This window comes from Coenobita brevimanus, chromosome 75, assembly GCF_032717465.1.
Source record: "Coenobita brevimanus isolate Jiangsu-jjx chromosome 75, ASM3271746v2, whole genome shotgun sequence".
NCBI classification, from domain to species: Eukaryota; Metazoa; Arthropoda; class Malacostraca; order Decapoda; family Coenobitidae; genus Coenobita; species Coenobita brevimanus.
Genome location: NC_137028.1, coordinates 26,402,825 through 26,425,397, shown reverse-complemented (window position 1 = coordinate 26,425,397; position 22,573 = coordinate 26,402,825). Strand labels below are relative to the sequence as shown.

General features: G+C 42.6%; 1 protein-coding gene across 1 annotated transcript in view; it reads left to right on the top strand.

Moving 5' to 3' along the window:
* Positions 1-22,573, top strand: part of LOC145408094 (uncharacterized) — a 343,836-nt gene that overhangs the window by 302,505 nt on the left and 18,758 nt on the right. The window contains exon 4 of the mRNA XM_080278901.1: positions 15,681-15,814. Within this exon, the coding sequence (XP_080135027.1) occupies positions 15,681-15,814 (134 nt within the window). The remainder of the gene's footprint in view (positions 1-15,680; positions 15,815-22,573) is intronic.

The window sequence follows — 22,573 nt, the reverse complement described above, 5'->3', positions numbered from 1 at the left end:
TCTCTCTCTCTCTCTCTCTCTCCATTCGGTATGTCTCTGCGTCCAATTCGTTGTCTGCTTTGACCGTCTATATGCATCCCATTTACTTCGGTTTCTGTTATGTCTTCTGCCGGTTCATTTGTTCTATTGCTTTTGCCTCAACCTTCCGTCCGTTCAGTCGTCTGTCTGTTTTCTTTATTTTTCCATGTCAATAAGTTCTATACACTGACGTCGAAGAGATAACCAGAAATTATGCACGTATTAAGCCATTGTTTTTTTGTATCTTGTCAGTTTCCTTTCTGTTTGTCCACAAACAATTTCTGCGTGTTCCATCAGACAGTCGTAGTGATTTTTCTGCCTTTCTTCTGCTGGCTGTTATGTCAGAGGATTTGGCTGAGGGAGACGAACTTCCTAATTCTCTCCTTTTCCCACACAAAGGTGTTGTCTCTTAAGATTTTTTTTTTTTTAATTAGTAAACGCTGGTGCAGGTATTCCAGGTTCAGCGTTAGGGCAAATAAATCGGTGGCTTTGCGTATGTTGTACTGATGAATCTACTATACAGTGAAATAATTCAGAAGGCGGTGTGTTGTGGAAGATGTCCTGCCATTCGTGTTCTGTGCGTACTTCTAGGCCTGTATTCTCGTTCAGTAAAGAGGCTGCTTAGTACCTCTTTCTCAGCGATTTATTTATCTGTCCGGCTACTTAAAATCATTTTGTGCCTTGCATACGCAGAGTGATATTGAAATTACTGAAGCAACACAAAAACAATAGTAGTGTATAAAGAGCAAAATAAATCCCTTAGGAAGAGGAGTTAGGGAGCGGCCTTACCTAGACGAGAATGCTGGCCCTAGTGAGACGTGAGAGAGAAGTAACTTACAAAGCGAAGGAATATACACATTCAGTGGTCAGCATGTAACCCTGTTTTATATATATATTTATATATATATATATATATATATATATATATATATATATATATATATATATATATATACAGAGAGAGAGAGAGAGAGAGAGAGAGAGAGAGAGAGAGAGAGAGCCTCTGTGGTACAGTGGTAAAGTGTACCTTTTCGAACACTGAAGAACGAGGGTTCGCTCCCCTCCAGGGTAATAAACTCTGGGAGCGTTCTTCTGACCACGTAGTGCACTGGCGAACATAAGGGGTGCTGTGGTTGAACCAGTGTTGCATACTATAAAGTATGATTGCACCCAGTCGGCTTGTGAGGGGCAATTACACTTGGTTTACAGATTATACACACATCCAAAGCCACCCCAACACTACAGTTACACTTACAAGCCCTTCTCACCCTACATACAATCTCTACCAGACAGCCTAAGCCACTTGGTAGGAATACATAGGCTGTGTTGTCCCCACATCGGTCGGGATAGGCCGGTCCTACAGTGGACACTCAAACGGATGAAGATATATATATATATATATATATGAAGATATATATATATATATATATATATATATATATATATATATATATATAACACAACGGAGGAAGGAAAAACAAATTAATAAAAAAAATAATCCATACACCAGATTACTGGTGTCCTCTGTTCATAAAATATCTGTAACAGTTAGACTTGAACAGCAGTGGACTGAAATTTGGAGGGAAACAACTCTGGGGAAGCGAGTTCCAGAGAGATGCAGGTCGGGGAATGAAAGAATTCTGATAGGCAGAAGTTCTGCAATATAGCTGAATGACATTCCAGTCTTGGGCGCTGCCAACTGCCAGTGCAGCACGAGGGAAGGCATGGAGAGGTGGCACCATGGACGCAACTTCGTCTGAGCATTTGCCGTAAAAATATCTGTAAAATTATGCAAGGGAGGCAACATTCCTTCTTACTTGCAAGGGAGGTAGTTTATTTGTAATGGCTTGGTTGTTAATAATTCTGACAGCTTTGTTCTGAATTTGTCTAGTTATTTTAATGCAACCTTTCCACATCCGTTCCACAAGGGTGAGCAATATTCAAGCTGAGAGCGCACATGACTCATATAAATTATAGCTAACTGCTCATCAGTGAAGAAGTTATGGACTCTGTACAATAATCCAAGTTTTTTGAGGCGGTTTTAGCAAGTGATCTAACATGAGAGGTCCAACTGAGGGCATTGTTAAGTGAGACGCCAAGAATTTCAATACTTTTGGAGATGGGAATATTAGTAGCACTGAAGGTAATGTATGAATCTGGCAATATCTGTCTATTAATAAATTGTATTAATATTTAGTTTTACTAGCATTAAATGAGACAAGGTTGTTTTGACCCCATCCATTGATCGTAGATAGGTCTTGATTTATGGAGATGCCTGTACTGAGTTGAGAGGTAGACATATCAGACTTTGTAAATGGGTGTCTGAGTGTGAATGAACTATGTACTGTTGAGTCATCTGCGTATGAATGGATGGGATTGTGGGTGACAGAAAAGAGATCATTAATAAGAACCAGGAATAGGGTTGGCGCCAGAACTGACCCCTGCAGCACGCCGGCATTAATTGAGTGAATATTGGAATATACGTCATCTACTTTTACTCTTATTTTCCTGTCACTAAGATATGAAGAAATCAAAGGAACAAGAGACTTTAGTCCATAGCAAGGGACTTTGGACAGCAGGGAATGGTGCCATACTCTGTCAAAAGCTTTAGAAATATCAAGAGCTACTGCATGAGTTTCTCCATGTAGATCAGTTGATTGATGAATGGTATGAGTTAGGAGATTGAGTATGTCAATGGTGGATCTTTCCTGGCAAAAACCATATTGTCTATCACTAATTAAGATGTTGGATTCAAGATGTTTAACAATGTGCTTATTAATTAAAGTTTCAAATACCTTACCAAGAGAAGATGTGACAGCTATTGGTCTGTAATCAGAGGGGTCAGAGGAACTTCCTTTCTTTGGAATTGGGTGGATATTGGCTTCTTTCCATGACTTTGGGAATAAACATGTATGTATGCATAGTCTGAATATTTTAGCTAGAACAGAGGCAAGTTCAGGGGAACACTTTTTCAAAACAATTGGTGGAATTCCACCTGGACCTGGAGCTTTGTTGGTAGGTAAATTGTCTAAGATGGACTTTACGTATCTTGTCTGTATTTTACTTGGGGCAGTTTTGGGAAAGGCAAGTTCTAGTACTGGGACATTCTGGCTGGTATCGTGTATGGTAGAGTTTCTGGCAAATGTACGGGCAAAAATATCCACTTTCCCACGCGGGTCATTTGTAATGTTGCCATCTGGAGATTTTAGTGGGGGAATGGAAAATGACTTGTTAAACTTATTACTGAAATAATTAAGAGTTGACCAGAATATTCTATTGTCATTAGGGTTGTTAAGTTTTGATGCTTGCTTTTGAAGAAAGTTTGATTTAGCTAGATTTATTACAGCTTTTGCATGATTTCTGGCAATTTTAAATTGATAGAGTGATTCAGATGTTTTTGATTTTAAGTAAGATTATATGCTAATGACTTTTGGGCTGTTCCTCTGGCACAGTTGCCATCAAACCATTTTGGAGAGTTCGATCTTTTAGTGAACTGTTGACTTGGTATAAGTAAATCCATATCAGCTAGTATTAAGTCGCAAATGTGGGACTGGGTAGAATTGGGATCACTAGAGAAGAAAGACTGACATGGAATGTCAGCATGATAATTTCTTAATCCATCCCAGTTTGCCCTATCAAAGTGCCATCAGGTCACCCTGACAGGTTCAGTACGGGGAGGTGTGGGGGGGTTAACAAATGAGGCTTTGATGAGATTGTGGTCAGAGGATTCAAGCGGTGGCAGTACCTCCATCCTGTACTGATCTGGATTATTTGTCAAGAATAAATCCAAGAGATGGGCATTATGGTCAGCCTTATCAGGTATTCTGGTTGGTTGCTTTACCAGCTGGGTGAGATTAAACGATTCTACAAACAGCTCACACTCTAGACCAGCGTCATCAGTCCTGGCAGAATGCAATAACCATTCAACATTATGTATGTTAAAATCACCCAAAATGGTAATTTCGGTGCTAAGGGCAAGGTTAACTCGTCACGTCCCGAGGTTTTCCGCACCTATGACATCCCCCAGTCCTGAGCCTTTTTGGAAAAAATTTTGTTTTGCTAAAACTTACGCTTAGGTCGAGAAACGAAGGAAAATCACAAAGAAAGTGGTTCCCGCGGTCTATAAGTGGTCCGTACAGGTGTGGTTCCCCCCGGCAGGTATCGTGTTCTGTAATGGGCTGGATATGCGTTTACGTTTTCTATGGTAAGGAATAATGGGAGAAACAACACACAACACCTCTATATTTATTGAATTTGAACTAATAAACAATAACAGTAACAATATAATGGATTTCAGACACATATATATGAAAAATAAGCATTGTACCATCGCGCGAGCATAGCGAGTTTGGTCCGAGTCGTAACATGCTATATGCTAAGTGTCTGGTATGAGTCAACTTATCATTTTTTCTACTTGTATACTTCTGTTTCAATGACATTTTACCAATTACAACTGTTTGTAAGTGTTTTCAGATGTTTTCATTCATTATGATGACATGCAGCATAAGTATAGCGCACATCAGCTTAGTAAGCGCACTCGCTATGACTCGTATTTCAACATACCAATTTGTTTTATCACTTTCCAATTATTTTCCCATTTACATAGAACCTTTCCTCCACCACTGTAAAGGTTTTCAATTATTTTCATTCATTACGAGGGCATTTAGCGATATGCTAGCGCATATTCACGTAGCAACCACGATCTCAAACACTCGTTTTTCATCATCTACTTTATTTATTCACTCCACTTATAATTTCCCACTTACATTACACACGTTTACACCCCTATAATGCACTGTACATACTTACTGCCATTATTTATTCAAGTGAGCGTGAGAATATCGCATGAAAATATCCTCACAAGGAATGTTTCGACAAACATAATACTCACACACTTATATACTAATTATTCACTTTATCACTTGCTGACTTTTATTTTCACTAATACGTGCCTTATTCATTCAACTGAGCGTCAGGAAATCGCATCTCTATACACACGCTATGAATATTTGACTTAGAATATATATCAGCACTTAAAATAATTTGAACTTATATTATACCCGTAAGAATTTCCAATAATAATAATTATATAATTACGGGCCGTATTTATTGCACTGAGCGACAGAATATCGCATCATAAAACCCTCGCTATGTAAGTTTCAACTTAGGGCAGATTTATATACTTACATACAATGTTTTCACTTATGTTCTACCCGTATGCACTTTATACTAATATTTGGAGATCAACATGACTGATAATTTCACTGAGCGTCTGTCTGTCGCATTTACCTCATAATTTCAGCGTCCTTTCGCAGTCACACCATACTAAAATTGCATCAAAGTGTGATATTCACTAAAACATGGGTGAATACAGAGACCCACGTCAGACTGCACGCACTCATAGCGGGTGTCCTTCCTCTGTGTCGTGAGTCTCACCTGGGAATTACTGCAGACGTGACACATGCGTTGGGGCCTAGGTCTGTTTGGCTGGGGAGGGATAGGAGTGGGGAAATGGCGGCCGGATATTCTCTGGGGAGTTTGGGCAATAGGGGCAGTGCGGGTGCGATGTTGGGGCCTTTCAACAGCATACTTTGCAAAGATTTCTCTTGTGAGCTCCCTCACAAACCCTTCAAATGTTTCCTGAACTCCTGTTGTCATGGCTTGAAGGTGGTGGCAATTCAGAGCAGTGATATCTAGCAAGTGAAAGAACAGTTTTTTATACCACTTCATCGTGGTCCTGGCACACTCTACCGTCGATATCATGGAGTCTGACTGGTCCACGAGGCGCATGTTTATATTGTAATCCATAACACACTCAGGTTTCCAAACACGACACCTGTTCTCGCTACGGTAATCTACGGAATCAGTACGGTGCATCAAGGGGCGGTGAACAGTGGACAAGAGGCTTACTTCTCTGTTGTGGCTCCACATTGTTGCAAGGATGTTGTTGGCTTTGAAGAAGACAACCTCATTCCTTGCAAGTTTCCGCCCTACCTTGGCCATGTGACGCCGGTTCACCTTTACGGTTCCACAGACTCCCGTTTCATGCGTGTGAAGATAACGAGCAAGAAGAGGGCTAGTGTACCAATTGTCCAGGTAGAGAACGTGACCACGATGAAGGTAGTCTTCTATCATCGTCTTTACCACTGCTCCCGACAGTCCAATACTTCGATCTTCTATTATGTCTGTCTGTGCACCGGTGTACAAGACTATGTCTTGCACGTATCCAGTCCTACAGTCGCACATAACAAAGATCTTGAACCCAAAACGGTGCCTTTTGCTGGGTATATACTGTCTGAATGAAATATTGCCTCTCCACAACACGAGACTCTCGTCTATGACGAGGTCTCTATAGGGATAGAATGAGGAACGAAAGGTTTGCCTGAGGTGATCAAAGACCAACCTAATTCGCCTCATTTTATCAGTGTTGTTTGCATTTGCAGGGTCATGAGCATCATAGAAATGGAGGCGACTTAGAATTTGTTGAAACCGATTACGGCCCATCACTTGACCAAATATTGGGGTAAACATAACAGGGTCCCTAGTCCAGTAAGCAGGAATTCTATTCTTTCTTATAATACCCATCAAAAGGACCAGGGCAAAAAATAAGAACATTTCTGGAAGGGAGACAGGGTAATCATAGATGACAGAATGCCTACTCCTTGTTCCCAATCTTTCACTCTCTAGGCACTGGGCGCTTGCAAACAGGTTGGTTTGGTATACAATCTGATCAACAAATGCCTGACTGAAAAACAGGTGGAAAAAATCCAACCTGGTGGAATTATGGTGAATTCCTGGAGCAATGCAGCCAGATCGCCCCTGCTCAGTGAAGGGTTGAATGAGGGGAGAAAAATCACTCCCATCCTCCCAATCCCACGGCACAGATCCCTCGTCCCCATCATCCCCATCACCGCCTTCGTCTGGGTGGGGAGGAGATCCTGGTTGGGGAGGTGGGGGAGAAGGAGTGCAGAGGGCTTCCCCACTGTCACTCCTCTTCCCTCTGCCTTTACCCTTTCCCTTTCCCTTACCCTTACGGCCTTGAGGAACATTAGGGGGCTGTGGGGATGAAGTAGTGGAATATTGGGGAGCAGATGTGCTGGGGAGTGGTTCCTCCCCACCTTCCCCCTCCATGACAACACCACGTGCTTTCTCACGCACCCTAGCTCGACCACGTGTTAGGGGATATTGGGGAGCATAAGATGTGCTGGGGAGTGGTTCCTCCCCACCTTCCCCCTCCATTACAACACCACGTGCTCTCTCACGCACCCTAGCTCGACCACGTGTTAGGGGATATTGGGGAGCATAAGACGTGCTTTGGAGTGGTTCCTCCCCACCTTCCCCCTCCCTCACAACCCCACGTGATGAGGAACGCACCCGCACTAGCCCACGTGATCCACTATGCCGCCTCACACTACGTAGGGAGAGCAATGACTCACTCACGTCACTCTCACTTTCCCTAATCCTCCCTGGACTTTCCCTTTCACTCCCCACTCCCCCTACTTGACTTCCTAACTCCCCAAACAAAATGCTAGGCCCATACCTGCTCGTCCGATGTGGTGTGCGCTCTGGGCCACGATGCGTTATCACCTCACGTCCATACCACGTGGCAGCATGTCCCACGGCTCCGTCATCGTCCTCATCCTCGTCCTCGTCCTCGAATTCTGGTTCCAAATCACGCTGGGGATAGGGATAGGATATTGTACGTGCCTTCTTTGCCTGCTGCTCCTCTCTAGCAGCATGGTAAGTCACGTACTGCCGCTTCCTGGGAGACGGAACTTCCTCGTCACTGCTGGTGGTTTCTTCCTCCTCTGGCTGCACATAATCCTTGTCCATATCCTCGTCGTCCAGTGGGGAATCACTGTCGCCGGTAAAGGCGTCCAGGGCGACTTGAATTTCGCTGTCTGAGAGACCTCTCTTAGCCATGTCTGAGCAGGACCGTGGCTACCAGGTGAGTGGACGAGTGGTGGGCTAGTGCGGGTCGTGCGGGGTCGCCGAGTGTTCCCGCCTGGTGGCAGGTAGGGGAAGGTCATGCGAGGGTACGTACCGCAAATCAAGCACGAATTTTGAAAATTGTCGAAATTATGCACATCGCAATTGCATGACGTACCGGTACGTCGCCGGGACTGGCAAATGCAAATCGTTGCAACGTACCCATACATCGACGGGACGGGGCGGGTTAAGGTTACTCAACTGTGTGGATATGGAATCAAATACACTGGGTTCTGAAGAAGCATTGGGGAAGTGATAAACTACACAAATATATTTGGTAATATTATGACAATTTAGTTTAGACAATGAGTAATCAAAATTAGATGAAGTGAAGTTTAAAATAGTGTCAACTGCATATTGGGATTTGATATAACAACAGGTGCCGCCCTTGTTATGGAAGTTTGTAAGGAGATGGTAACCGAGAAAACAAAATGGGGATATATCAGTAGAGGGTGAGATTTGTGGTTCTGTGAGGAAAAGGGCCAAAGGGGATATGGACTGAAGGAAAAAATTAACTGAGTTTAAATTTGTGGTAAGGCCGAAGATGTTGGTGAAGAAAAAGGCCGCACTTTCACTTCTTCGCTGACGAGCATTACCGGAATAACAACAGTCGCTGCCGGCACAGTAGCTTGATGGTGACTGGGAGGACCCTGTTCCACCAGCCCTACCCTGCCGGTGGTGGCAATCCGAGCTACCACCTCATTTGATAGTAACACTGCAGTGGCCATTACTAAAGAGAGTGAATACAAGGTGTGATATGTTATATGCATGTAGTGTGGTGTAGACAGTTGAAAGTAAAGGTATTAAGAGAGCATGCTAGCCTACTCTCTGTGTAAGTGAATGCACTGAAAATGTTCAGCAAAGGGGGATGGTCAGGATCATGTCCTGAGGGCTGGTGAAACGGGAGCTCCAGCTCTCCTTATCACCAGCTTGCCATCCACCTCGGGAGTACTGCCCTGTTCAACTGGTGCTACAGTCTACTCCTATATATAAAGTATATATATATATATATATATATATATATATATATATATATATAGATAGATAGATAGATAGACAGATAGATAGATATCTGTGGTACAGTGGTAGAGTGTGCGTTTCTCATGCTGGTGGATGAGGGTTTGCCTCCCCCCAGATTTGTAAAAACTTTGGGAAAGCATTCACCAAGCCACATACTACATGTAGAGGTGTATGGTATGTAGGAGGACTGCTGGGCCTTGATAGCAGGCTATGAAGCCTATGCCCAGAGTCGGACACATAAAAAAAAAAAAAAAAAAAAAAAAACTGGCGGACATAAAGGGTGCTGTGGTTGGACCTGTGTCGCAATGCTAGTATGCTTGCACCCAATCGACTTAAGGCGGGCCGATTAATCTTGATTCACAGACTACACACACATCCAAAGCCACCACAACACTACAATTACACTCAAAAGCACTCCTCACCCTCCATGCAGTCTCTACCAGACAGCCTAAGCCACTGGGTAGAGAGATACATTGGCTGTATCGCCTCTGCTTTGATAGGGATAGGCTGGTCCTGCAGTGGACCTCAATGGCTGATATATATATATATATATATATATATATATATATATATATATATATATATATATATATATATATATATATAGATAGATAGATAGATAGATAGATATACACAGTATAATCTTACACTCTAAATTATTAGAGATAAATATATTAAATACTGAATGATATATAAATACATAACCCTGACACCGGTAGAATATTATTGGTAGTTGGCTTCTTGTTGCCCGTACGCTCTGTGGATATGAATGTACTCCAGCGTACAGTGAAAAACAAAATTCGTGTTCCAGTTTTGTCTGCATATGAAGTGCAACATATGAAACATTCTGAAAGCTCTACCACAGCTACGTATTCGTGGTTAGCTAGCCTGACTATCCTCAAGCTTCATATCTGCTGCTGATGAGAAGACAGTACAAAGGACGGCCAATTCCGACTCATTAACATCCATGTGCGAGTATTGGTGCTTCAGAGAGACGAAATGTGAACCATATTCAGTCAGGCGATGACTTCTTGGCTGTTACATATTACAAAACATCATCCAGACTTGGTATAAACAGTACCTTCTTATGGACAGGGCAAAACAACGTGCGTCCAACTACTGAGAAGGTGGGCGAGGACATGAATTATATCTTTATTTAGAAGGAAAGAATCCCAAACAAATAGTTCAAACATTCGGTGTAAGAAGAATTGTAGAAAGGTGAATTGGGAGCTTTTGGGAGGAGGGCACAACGGACAGAAGTCATCGTTCACTTCGCCCAAGAGTTACCACACCAATATATTGCCAAGAAATAAGGTAGCAGTGCTTACTCCGTACGGGAAGAACAATCTAGAATTAAGCACAAGAATAGTTGTGCGTAGACTTCTGTTTTCTGGGTTATGTGTTCGAACTTCAGCCTGTGGGATTCATTTCGCCACTCATAACAAAACATTCGATTATCACAGCTTATAGTTACCAGCTTAAGCAAAACAGAAGTTATATTAATAAAGAAGTAGAACTCAAAATCAGACATGTCTTTAGCTAAATGAATTGCAGTGTTCCTAACATGGTATTAAGATGAGAGAACATAAGAAAACGTTCATATATTATCAAGTAAAATTAGCAGTCGGAGGAACACATCTATGTGTTTTTATTTCGTTTAGTTATGAAATATATGCTGGTGTCCACAGACTCGTCACCTGGACTAACTCTGCGGATGACGCAAAGCGGAACGCATCAAAACTTTGGCCTTTCAGCTGATGTTTTCATCAAATTTCTGGACACGACTTTTGTTTTTGATTGTACTTGCATCCGATTCTTAGCCATCAGGAATATGTTCTCCTATCCTACCGTCTCTTCATATATACATACCGTATACATTTTTTTTTTTTCAGTCCATCACAAACTTCTGTCTCAATCCATACTCTCCGCCCTCTCGACTTTTTTTGTTTTTGTTTTTGAGTTCTAACTCACCCTTTTCAGTCAGTTCCTTCCATTTGTATGTTATATATCAATCCGTCAGTCAGTCCAGTTCACACTACTGTAGCCATTTTTTTTTTTTTTTAACCTTTCATCGTGAATTCTTAAGTGATGTCCGTCATGTCCGTTCAGTAGCCGTCTAGTGTGAAACGAAGCTGAGTCTCGGTAGCTTTTTTAACGAGTCCGTGCATGGCGTCAAAAGAAGATGATTATCTGTGCTCTCTATACGAGAGGAGTGGTGGTCGTATTTAAATTTTAGAATTAAATCGTACGATGCAAATAAATAATGTTCTTCAAGCCTCATTAATATTGCCATGTGGAGATGATGGAGAGCGAGAGAGTAACGAGAAGAGTTTATGTGAGTGAGGTGGAGGGGGGTTTGAGAGAGTGAGACCGAGGATGAGGTGGAGGGATCAAGTGGAGAGGTATATGAGAGAGGGGGGGTGTAATCTGGTGGGAGGGCAGCGAAATGGCAGGGGACAGGGTGACACCGAGGCGATTTGTTTGTGGCCACCTCTTATGGGACTGAGACGTTTGTCTATAGACAGATAGACACATTAATATTACCTCTTTATAACTATATCCATAACTTGTATTCATGCCACAATAACAGTGCCACAATAAATGGGCGACACTGTATACAGTATGTATGGTGCAGCAACACTGTACAACACTCGTATATGCACAACAGTATTTTGAAGCTCGGATGGTACATTAGGATTCACATGTTATAACTTTGTATTGCGTGACATGAGCCCGTGTCATCACATTGCCAACATCTAAAAAGCTGTCAACATACACCGACATCCTAACCCTGATCAATCCATCCATCCATCATCCGATCCTATGCCGCCCCATGAGGAGCGTAGGAGCCCGGGCTAGGCAGGTTGGTCCTGACATTTAAGATGAGAGTGACCAGCTTCACTCATCCCTCAGTGACATCACGTGAGCAATAAGCCCCAACCATCCCTTGGATATAAACCTACACAGGCTCAATCCAATTGGAGCGCCACTAAACCACCAGGCGCCATAATCTGGTTATATGGTTACCTCCCAGCGCAGTAAATGGTTTCCTGGTGTACAAGAAACCATTTGGCTGGTCACTCAGTGTAGAGTCACCCATAGGCAGAAGGAAGAGGAAAGAGAGAAGGAAAGAAAGACAGAAGAGGGAGTGTAAGGTCTCCCGTAGGCAGAAAGATGAGGAAATGATGAAGGAAAGAAAGACAGGAGAGGAAGGAAGGAAGACAGGAAAGGGCGGACACCAAAAGCAGCACTACGTCGAGAAAAGTGGATGGTGAGCGCCCCCACCTACCACCCTAACCCCGATGCCACTTTGCCTAAAAGTAAGAAAGCAACGGTCTGCACGAAGAGATTGTAATAAAAGCGATTGAGTTTCGTTGTCTCGAGTCGGTCTGGTGTGACGCTTTGGACGGTTCGCGTTTCTGTAACGTTGCTGATGAGATCGCATAGTTTACGGCAACGTCAAGCGCCATACTGGGAACAGTGCTTTATATTATATCGTCTCGTTCGTACTTTCTGTCCTTTTATCTTCCCTTTAAATCCATTACTTATAAGCCCATTTCTGTCCTTTCCTACATATGTCCATCCCTTTCTCTTTTTTTAGTTTTCCTTCATCATGACATCCGAGATTGGCTTTCAGTCTTTCGATATTTCTCAAGTTAATTCGTCCGTGTTCGTGGTTGGCCGTCCACTCGTGGGTTCATACCCGCATCACTATTAATTATTTCTTACAGGATGTCGGTTAGTAATGGAGGCGTGTGTATACTTTATGAGGCCACTTAGCTCATATGAAGATTAGCCTACTATTGCTATATGAGGCGCGCGCGTGCGTGCGTGCGTGCGTGTGTGTGTGTGTGTGTGTGCGTGTGTGTGTGTGTGTGTGTGTGTGTGTGTGTGTGTGTGTGTGTGTGTGTGGATGACATAAGTACAAGAACATCCAACAATCCATGAGCGTCTACTTTCATTCGTTACATAAGCATTTTTTATGATCACACACACACACACACACACACACACACACACACACACACACACACACACACACACAGCCGGGACAGTTATAATCCAAGTGTGAACAAAAGTCTCAAAGTATACACACGCTTCCATTACCATCCATCATCCCCCCACTCTCTCTCTCTCTCTCTCTCTCTCTCTCTCTCTCTCTCTCTCTCTCTCTCTCTCTCTCTCTCTCTCTCTTTACTTTGATTTCACACTCTTCTTTCAGTACAGTCGACGTCATTTACTACATATAGTGTCATCATTTGTGCTACACTTACTAGTTGAAAAATTTCTCTCAAATTATGTACTTTCATCAGTTATTTTAATTGACTGGGGTCGCCCACCACCATCTCACTATATGCCTTCAAGTGAATTTACACTGACAAATCATTTTTTTTTTTAATCCCAGAAAACCAAAATGACACCAATTGTACGATGGGTTAAGATATTCCACCCGAATTCGGCGCATAACGTACATCCGACGAATCATTGGGATTTATCGTTCACATCATACTGCTCAGGGACGAGCGACTGGTTATTCTTGCCTTAAATATCTGAATTAAGTAGCCTAGCCCTATGTGTCACGATTCTCATATGGCAATAAAGGATTGAATAACAGAATGTAGAAAGATAGTTATTCATGCAGGTCCGTTTTGTATGGTACCAAAGACCTGTTATTTTCGACATTTTACGAGCTTATACAGCACATCTTTCTTATCAGCTGACTTTTTGAGCTGACACTATATTACTATTTTATATTTTTTCATGCAAAATGTCGAACTTAATAAGAACTGAACTTAAAAAAAAAAAAAAAAAAAAATCCGCGTTTCAGTGGAAAAAGAAAACTGATCTTTAACTCCTTGAATCTAGTGACATCTTTTTGTGAATTATATTATCGCTCTCTTAAAGCGTTCTGGGTTTGCTTTGGGAAGACTTTTTGCATTGAATAGATAATTACTTGATTTATCTCTTCAGCAACACTTTTCTCCAGTTTAGCCGGGTACTAGTAGGAAAAAACTGAGAGACGTCACCATATTGAAATAAGTTCACGGAAATACGGCCTTAATGAATTGTATGTTTCCTTTTTCTTCACACAACATGGTATTGGACAATAAACGCCTTTGTCTGGTGACACCAATTTAACTAGGCGGCTTATCTCCCATGTTACACAAACATCCCTCAACTACTTCCCAGTCCCCAAAAGAAAGACGGTGAACTGCAAGAGGAGGGCAGTTTATGCCAATAAAACGCTGGGATCATGTGTCAGATGAACCTGGGGCCACAACAACAACAACAACATTCACCCTTCATCCAGCTTTCCTGCCCTACTCCGCTCCCACCCCCGGTCCCGGCCTGAGAGTTTGGCTGCTTCCAAGTCCAGCCAATCCATCCGTACAGTCAGCCGAAAAAGTATCTGCGCTCTTAGTGCACGTATCATTCTGAAACATGAACGAAGTATTGTGATGTTTGGGCAACCCTCATATTACAAGTCCAAGTATTGTCCTTAGCATTTTTACGACTACAAGTTGCATAAAACTTAATATATTAGGTGCTATATTTTTTAGGCACTAGGTGAACAGATATATGTATGTCTGCAGAATTCGCTCATTTTCACGCCCATCAACCCCCAGCGGTGCAATACTTTCTTGGGTAATTGTACATCGCAGTGCTGAAGCCTGAATGTAGCCAGATGGACATGGTGGAACATTTTAATACAACGATGATTGGACATTTGGTATTGGCTGTGACTTTTCTGGGGTGGGTTTTGTTTCAGTGATGCGTATATGATGAGATTAGAGTTTGTTGGACACTCTTCTAGAACACACACACACACACACACACACACACACACACACACACACACACACACACACACACACACACACACACACACACACACACACACACACACACACACACACACACACACAGGTCTTACCTCAACAACATTATGAAATACTTTTTTATAATTTACCTACGAGATAGGGCCGAGAATACAGTAAGCTACCGTAGGATTCTATAATGCACGAATACATATGCGGCCTGATTCAGTGAAGAGTCATTAATAGTTCTGCTTTCCTTGCTTTCCTGTTCCTATTTCTAAATACTAAACGACCCATTTATTAGAAGAAGAAGGGCTATCGTGATGGTACGAGTATGTGTAGAGAGACTGAATGCATAAACACTAGTAAGTAGAGAAACGCACAGTTGGTCCATAGGCAGATGGGGTAGAGAAACACCAGATCAACAGAGTAATAGAGTAATGGGATTAAATTTACATAAGATTCTTGTTACAACACATACATTTACGTGTGTCTGCTGTATAAGTGGAAATGTGATTGTTTATTCATCAAGTATGTACTGTCTGATATATTCAGTGATGGTACCAATGTAGCTCAGCATTTCCGCTTTTGTCCTCTAACCCTAAGTGTGTGATCCAAAAATCAAACCCACACCAGACATGTAATTGGATGAAGGTCCTGCAACATGGATAATATTTTGTTCACAGTTCTCTGTTCTTACCAGTGACAAACAGTATAAAAACTATACCGAACACATACGTAACCAGTACAACAATTCCACTTTCGCATAGAATACTCTTACAACATATGATGATGATGATGATTTTTTCAATAATGCAACTGATTCTTCCCCAGACGTTCCAGATCGTACCCCAGTGGTGACTGTGAAGGACAATGTTTATTCTGAGGGGCAGACTCTCACCGCCAATTGTACCTCACTCCTCGCCAGGCCAACACCAGCGCTACACTGGCTCATCAACGGACACGAGGTGAGAGAGAGAGAGAGAGAGAGAGAGAGAGAGAGTAATGGGGAAGAGTGCGGGATGGGATTGTGGGAGGTGTGGGGATGGGAGAGGGAAAGGAAGTGAAAGAGATCACTATCATTATCTCTGTCATCATCTACATATAAAAAAACTCCATCACCACATCCTTCACTACTAAAACCACCACCACCACCACCACCACCACCACCACCAACAACAACAACAACAACAACAATTACACTGGAAACAACACCAAAAAGATGACTATTGCCAACATAATGGGCAGCAACAAACCCACAACCATTACAACAACCCTTGCTGTTGCCAAAGAAATTGTCATCGTCACCGACAACACCAACATTATCACCAGCATCAGTAGTAAAAGCACTTCCCAGCCTCCCTCCCATCACCAAAGAAAAAAAAATCCAGTCTGGTAATGAGATGTAAGATACTGATGTTTCCTTTTTGTTCTGGCTGGAATCGTTTTTGCATTGTCCTAATGAAACTCCCTCTGTCGACATTAAGAGTCAGAGCGGCCTGGTGTTATTGGGACTGGCTTTTATGGACGTGGAGGTTTGGGGGACAGAGGGATATGGTAGCCTCGTGGAAAAAGGCAACTTAGTGTGCCACATAACTAAAAGAGTGAACCTGCTTTATTATCTTTCTGCATCAACGTCCTTTTCTTATGTTTTAATCATGGTATATCCACGAACTCCATCCGTTTTATGCGAGCCACTTCATAAAGCTTGGGTTCAGCCTAAACGGTATCTGATGGTGGTTCTCACGTCCGCACAAAGAATAATAGCAAATGATCTATCTATCTATCTATTGCCAGATGCCTCAATCCCGTTTGGGGTGGCCGCAAACAGATCGCCTCCACGTCGTCCTGTCCCCCGCCATTTCACTGCCCTGCTCCCAACTCACACCCCCATCTCTCATATACCTCTCCACCCCATCCCTCCATCTCATCCTCGGCCTCCCCCTCCCTCTTCCCCCCTCCACCTCACTCACATACACTCTCTTCGTCAGTCTTTCACCCTCCGTCCTCTCCACATGGCCAAACCACCTCAATGTGTTCCTCATAACACTTCCTATCACATCCACATCCACACCACAACGCTCCTTTATATCCTCATTCGTCAGCCTGTCTCTCCATGTGACTCCACAGGCTCCTCTTAAATAACTCATTTCCACTGCTCTCACTCTTGACTTGTGTCCTTCCAACAACGTCCAAGCTTCACATCCATACGTTAGAGTTGGTATCACAATACTGTCATGTAGTAACTTTTTCACTTCCATGCTCACTTCCCTGTTTCTTATCACTGCTTTCAAAGAACCAGCAACCTTTCTTCCCTGCTGTACCCTTTCAAGCACTTCACCCTCCAAACCTCCATCCTTACTCATCACACTACCCAAGTACTTAAACGTACTCACATTTTCCAATTCCTCACCATCCAATCTCGCTGTACATTCACTGACTTCACCTCTTTCAAAGACCATCACTTTACTCTTACCTACATTCACCTTAGAGAAAGCGTATGATAGAATTGATAGGGAGGCTTTGTGGACTGTTTTAAGATTGTATGGACTTGATGGTAGGTTACTAAAAGGGGTGAAAAGTTTTTATGTAAATAGTAGAGCGTGTGTAAGAGTGGGAAATGCTGTGAGTGATTGGTTTCTCGTGAGAGTGGGGCTGCGACAGGGATGTGTGATGTTGCCTTGGTTGTTTAATATTTACATGGATGGTGTTGTAAGGGAGGTGAATGCAAGAGTTTTAGGTGGAGGTCTGAGTCTGGTGAACATTGATGGTGGAGAGTGGAATCTGAAGCAGCTGCTGTTTGCAGATGATACTGCACTGGTGACTGATTCAGAGGAGAGATTGAGACAGTTGGTAGAGGAGTTTGGAAGGGTGTGTGAAAGGAGGAAATTGAAAGTAAATGAGAATAAGAGTAAAGTGATGAAGTGTACGAGGTTGATAGATGGTAGGGGGATGAATATAGTTTTGAATGGTGAGTTGCTTGAGGAGGTAGATTGTTTTAAATATCTAGGGTCACATGTTGCTGTGGATGGAAGAATAGATGCAGAAGTGAAGTTTAGAATAAATGAAGTAGGAAAGGTGCTGGGAGGAATGAAAAAAGTGTTTAAATGTCGTTCGCTTAGAATGGATGTAAAGAGAAGGCTGTATGAGAGTGTTGTGGTACCGACTGCGTTATATGGGGCTGAAACATGGAATATGGGTGTAGCAGAGAGGAAAAGTTTGAATGTAATGGAGATGAGGTGTCTGAGAAGTATGTGTGGAGTGCGTATGGATCGGGTGCGAAATGATGAAGTGCGACGGAGAACTGGAGTTGTTCGGGAGATGGCTGGTAGAGTTGAGCAGAGGGTGTTGCGATGGTTTGGGCATATGGAGAGAATGGATAAAGAGCGATTGGTGAAAAAGATAACTAGATCTGATGTGAGAGATGTAAGGCTGAGAGGAAGACCACAAATAGGATGGATGGACAGTGTGAAGAGAGCGTTGGATGCGAGAGGGATGTCTGTTGAGCAAGGAAGAGTGGCTGTGCGTGACAGAAATAAATGGAGAGAAATTGTGAGTGAATAAGTGATGACGCAGCCCTGAGGGGATATTCTCCCGCATTTGGTCTGATCAGCTAGTCAGGTCAGGTGCGGGTAAGGGGATGGGTCTGTTATGATGTGGCAGGGGTAAACCAGTTCTGCTGTCGGGCCCTGCTGCGGATGTCATTGATTGCATTGCGCAGTTGACCCTTGTGCGGTGTGGTGCGGTGAGGATCTGTCTGTTCTCCCCTTTGGGGCTAAGATGCGAACGAATGTGTTTGAATGGATGAGTAAATGGAGAGTGTGTCGTCCTGTCTCGGCTACCTCCCTTTCCTTGGGGGACGCAGCCTAGGTATATAGATAGATAGATAGACATTCACCTTTAGATTCCGTTTCTTGCACACTCTCCCAAACTCATCCACCAAGCCTTGCAGCTCCCCTTCATCTTCGCTCAACAACACAGTATCATCTGCAAACAACAGTACAGGGAGTTTTCAAACACTATCCTCTCTCACCAGGGCCGCTCCAACATCCACTACCCTACCTTGTACCTCTTTTATTACCCCATCCATGAACAGATTGAACAACCATGGAGACATGACACATCCCTGTTTCAACCCAACCTCCAAAGAGAAAAACTCACCTAGTTCACCATCCACACACACTGCAGCCTTAGCACCATCATACATACTCTTCACAACATTCAACAACTTTCCATCTACTCCATATATTCTTAATAGTTTCCACAATCCTTGTCTATCCACCTTGTCATATGCTTTCTCCAAATCCATGAAAGCCGCATACAACTTCTTTCCCTTCTCTAGAAACTTTTCCACTTTAGATCTAAGAATGAATAACTTATCTACACAACCTCTTCCCTTCATAAAAAATCCCTGTTCTTCTCCAACTAATTCCTCTGTTCTTTCTCTAACTCTGTCAATAAGTATCTTACCATACACTTTTCCTATTATACTAAGAAGACAAATGCCCCTATGATTACCACACACTTCTTTTTCCCCTGTTCCTTTGTACAAGGCAATAATTATACATGACTTCCAATCCTCCGGGACTCTACCTACCTCCCAGGCCAATCTGCACATCTTCCACATCCATTCTACTACTATCTCTCCCCCATGCTGCAGCATTTCACCACACACTCCATCAATTCCTGGGGCTTTCCCCAATTTAACTTTCTTCATTACTTCCACAACTTCTGTCCAACTGATTTCTTCCTGTCTTCTCACCTCCCTCCTTCTCTAAGCCATTACCCAGCCACTTATACTCGCATTACTTCCATCCTCTATGTTCAACAATTCCTTTAAGTGTTCTCTCCATCTGCTCACTTTTTCTCCCTTCTCCACTAGTAATCTACCATTTTTACCTTTCACTCCCCAGCTAACCTCACTTCCACCCTGTCTTACTCTCTTCACCTCTTTCCAGAACATTTTCTTACAGTCCCTCCACTTTACACTCAAATTCCTTCCAAATTCCTCATCCACTCTCTTCTTACTCTTTCTTACTAATCTTTTCACCTCTCTCTTTCTTTCTACATATAACTCTCTCTTCCGCCTCTCAACTTCTTCCACGCCCCTATTTCTCATCCATTCATTGTATGCTTTCTTCTTTTGTGCCACAGCCTGTCTCACCTCTTCAGCCCACCACGTTGTTCCTTGCACTCTCCTCTGTCTTCTCTTCCTCCCACACACCACATCACATGCCACACATATTTCTTCTGTAAATATCCTGCACACACCTTCCACGTCCCCCATCTGCTCTAATTCATATTTGCCCAGTCGTTCCTCCACTTCTCTCTTATACTCTGTCTTTTTCTCATCCTCTTGTAACCTTTCCACTCTCCTTGCAACTACTCCTTCCTCTCGTCTTTCCCTTCTTCTATTCCTCCATCTTACTTGTATCCTAATTCTGGCCACAACCAAGTAGTGGTCAGAAAGTCCACTCCCCCAACCTCTATAAGCTCTTGCATCCATTACACATCTTCGCATCCTTTCATCCACACACACACATACTGTAATCAATCATTGCCTTCCTTTCATTCAGTTCACCACCCACCCTTCTCATCACTCGCCATGTATACCTGTGGATTATTTTATGCCTGAAGAGGGTATTGGCTGTCACCAATCCCCTCCCAGCACAAATGTCCACTAACGCATTGCCATTCTCATCTATCGCAGCAGGCACACCCCACTCACACCAACTATTCCATCCACCTTCACATTCCCTACTTTACCATTCATATCACTGATCAAAAACACTCTCTCATTCCTTCCAAACTTTTCCATGCACACTTCCACATTTGTCCAGAACTCTTCTCTCACTCTTCTAGCACGATCTTGCGTTGGCGCATACACACACACAATCGCCCACATTTGTATTCCAATTTTCAACTTTACCCACACAATCCTTGACCCAACTGATCCATACTGTCTTATGCTCTTCTTCCATCTTTTACTCACAACTATACATACTCCTTCCTTTGCCCTCTCATTCTCACCTACTCCTGCACATATACCCCTTCCATACTCCCATTCTCTCACACTTTCTCCTCTCCATTTTGTTTCAGTCATTCCACATACATCCACTTTTGCAAATGATACTGACTGTTAATGCATAAGAATCTCTATTGCTCCAGTGATGGCTTGCAGGTATTTTTGAAAAATTTCAATGAGTTTTCAGTCTTCATATATAATGTGCACGTACTTTTCTTTTGTACATTCTCCAGAAACGTTCCATTTCAAAACTATTTAATACTGGTATGGTTAACTTCAGCTGAAAACTAACTGACAACTTGGCTAAGTTGGTTTTATTTCATTAACGTCAGGCAATTCTCTTCGCAACTGGGAAGCCTAGGGAGGATTAAAAATTACGAAGGTATTTTGAAAATTGAAGTCTCTAGTTAACGCCCTCACAACGAGGTGAGTCTTCTGAGTTGAATAAAATCATCTGCTGGAAGCAAAAATAAATCAAGGGCGACGGTAATGTATTGGAATTTAAGCGAAACTATTTAAAAAGAAGGCTAACATTACTCATTAAAATGAGAAAACTACCTCAGTGATTGATGAAACCCTCTGGTGCTACCTAGAAGAAAATTAATAAGAAGTAGGACTCAAAAAGCGCAACACTTGCACGCTACTGCACAGTCGGATTGAGCCCGGACTTCTGACCTTTCCCTGTGACCTTTTCTTTTGATTGATTGTTCTCGAACCATATCTCGTATCTTATCCTTGCCTAACAGTCAAGTCTTCCACTGCGTTAGGTTCAAACTGGATGAAAAGTGCTTGAGGTGCTCTTGGCCTATGACCTTGACCTTTTGCCTGATGTTCTGCAAATAGAATTACTACGGTACGTCCTTAAATGGTCTTCGGCCTTTCTACCAGGTTAGAAATCGAACAAAAAAACTATTTGAGTTTAAGGGTGAAATATTTATACTTGCCAAGTAACCTTTGTCCTTAACAGATGGCTCTCTGTACTGAATTACTTCATCCGTTCCTGACCCTTGACAAGTCCACTGAGTTCGGTCTAAATCGGACTGAGACTGAGTTGACCTCCTAGTTATGCGAGTGGGTGAAATAAAACATCTGCATCATTCCATCATTGTGAGAGATCTTCTGTAAAGTAATCGACAGGCGGCAGGAAGAGTAACATACAACAAGAGATTAATTACAAGAGAAAGTCAGGGCAGAGTTCTGTCTTACCAGTAGGAGAAACGGTTAAATAGGTAAGTTCCTGCTGGTACAATTTGCAAGCCAACTCCTTGTTTTGGACAGCATCTAAACAAATGTGATTAAACCAAAACTTTTTTCGCATGTTCAGAGGGCCCCCCAATCTACAGCACCGAAATGTCATACTGTAGATGCTGCTTCTTGGGAGGGTTAGTCCAGGAACACTGTAAAAGTTGGAAGCACTTCATAACAAGCTGCAAATTTAAGGAAAGATCAAAATAAGTGCCCTAAATAACATATCAAATGTCCATATCAAATGTCCTTTCAAATCCCATTTGAGGAAACTTCAGAATCCAAGATGGCATCCAATATGGCTGCCGATAGTTAAATTTGCCATATCTAAGAATTAATATGCATAAAATGCCAAATGAGGTGTCTAAACATTGGGGTTAAAGCACAAGAAATTCACGAAAATCATCAGTATAACGATTTATCAACGAAAAATAATGTATGTCCAATTAATGATCAA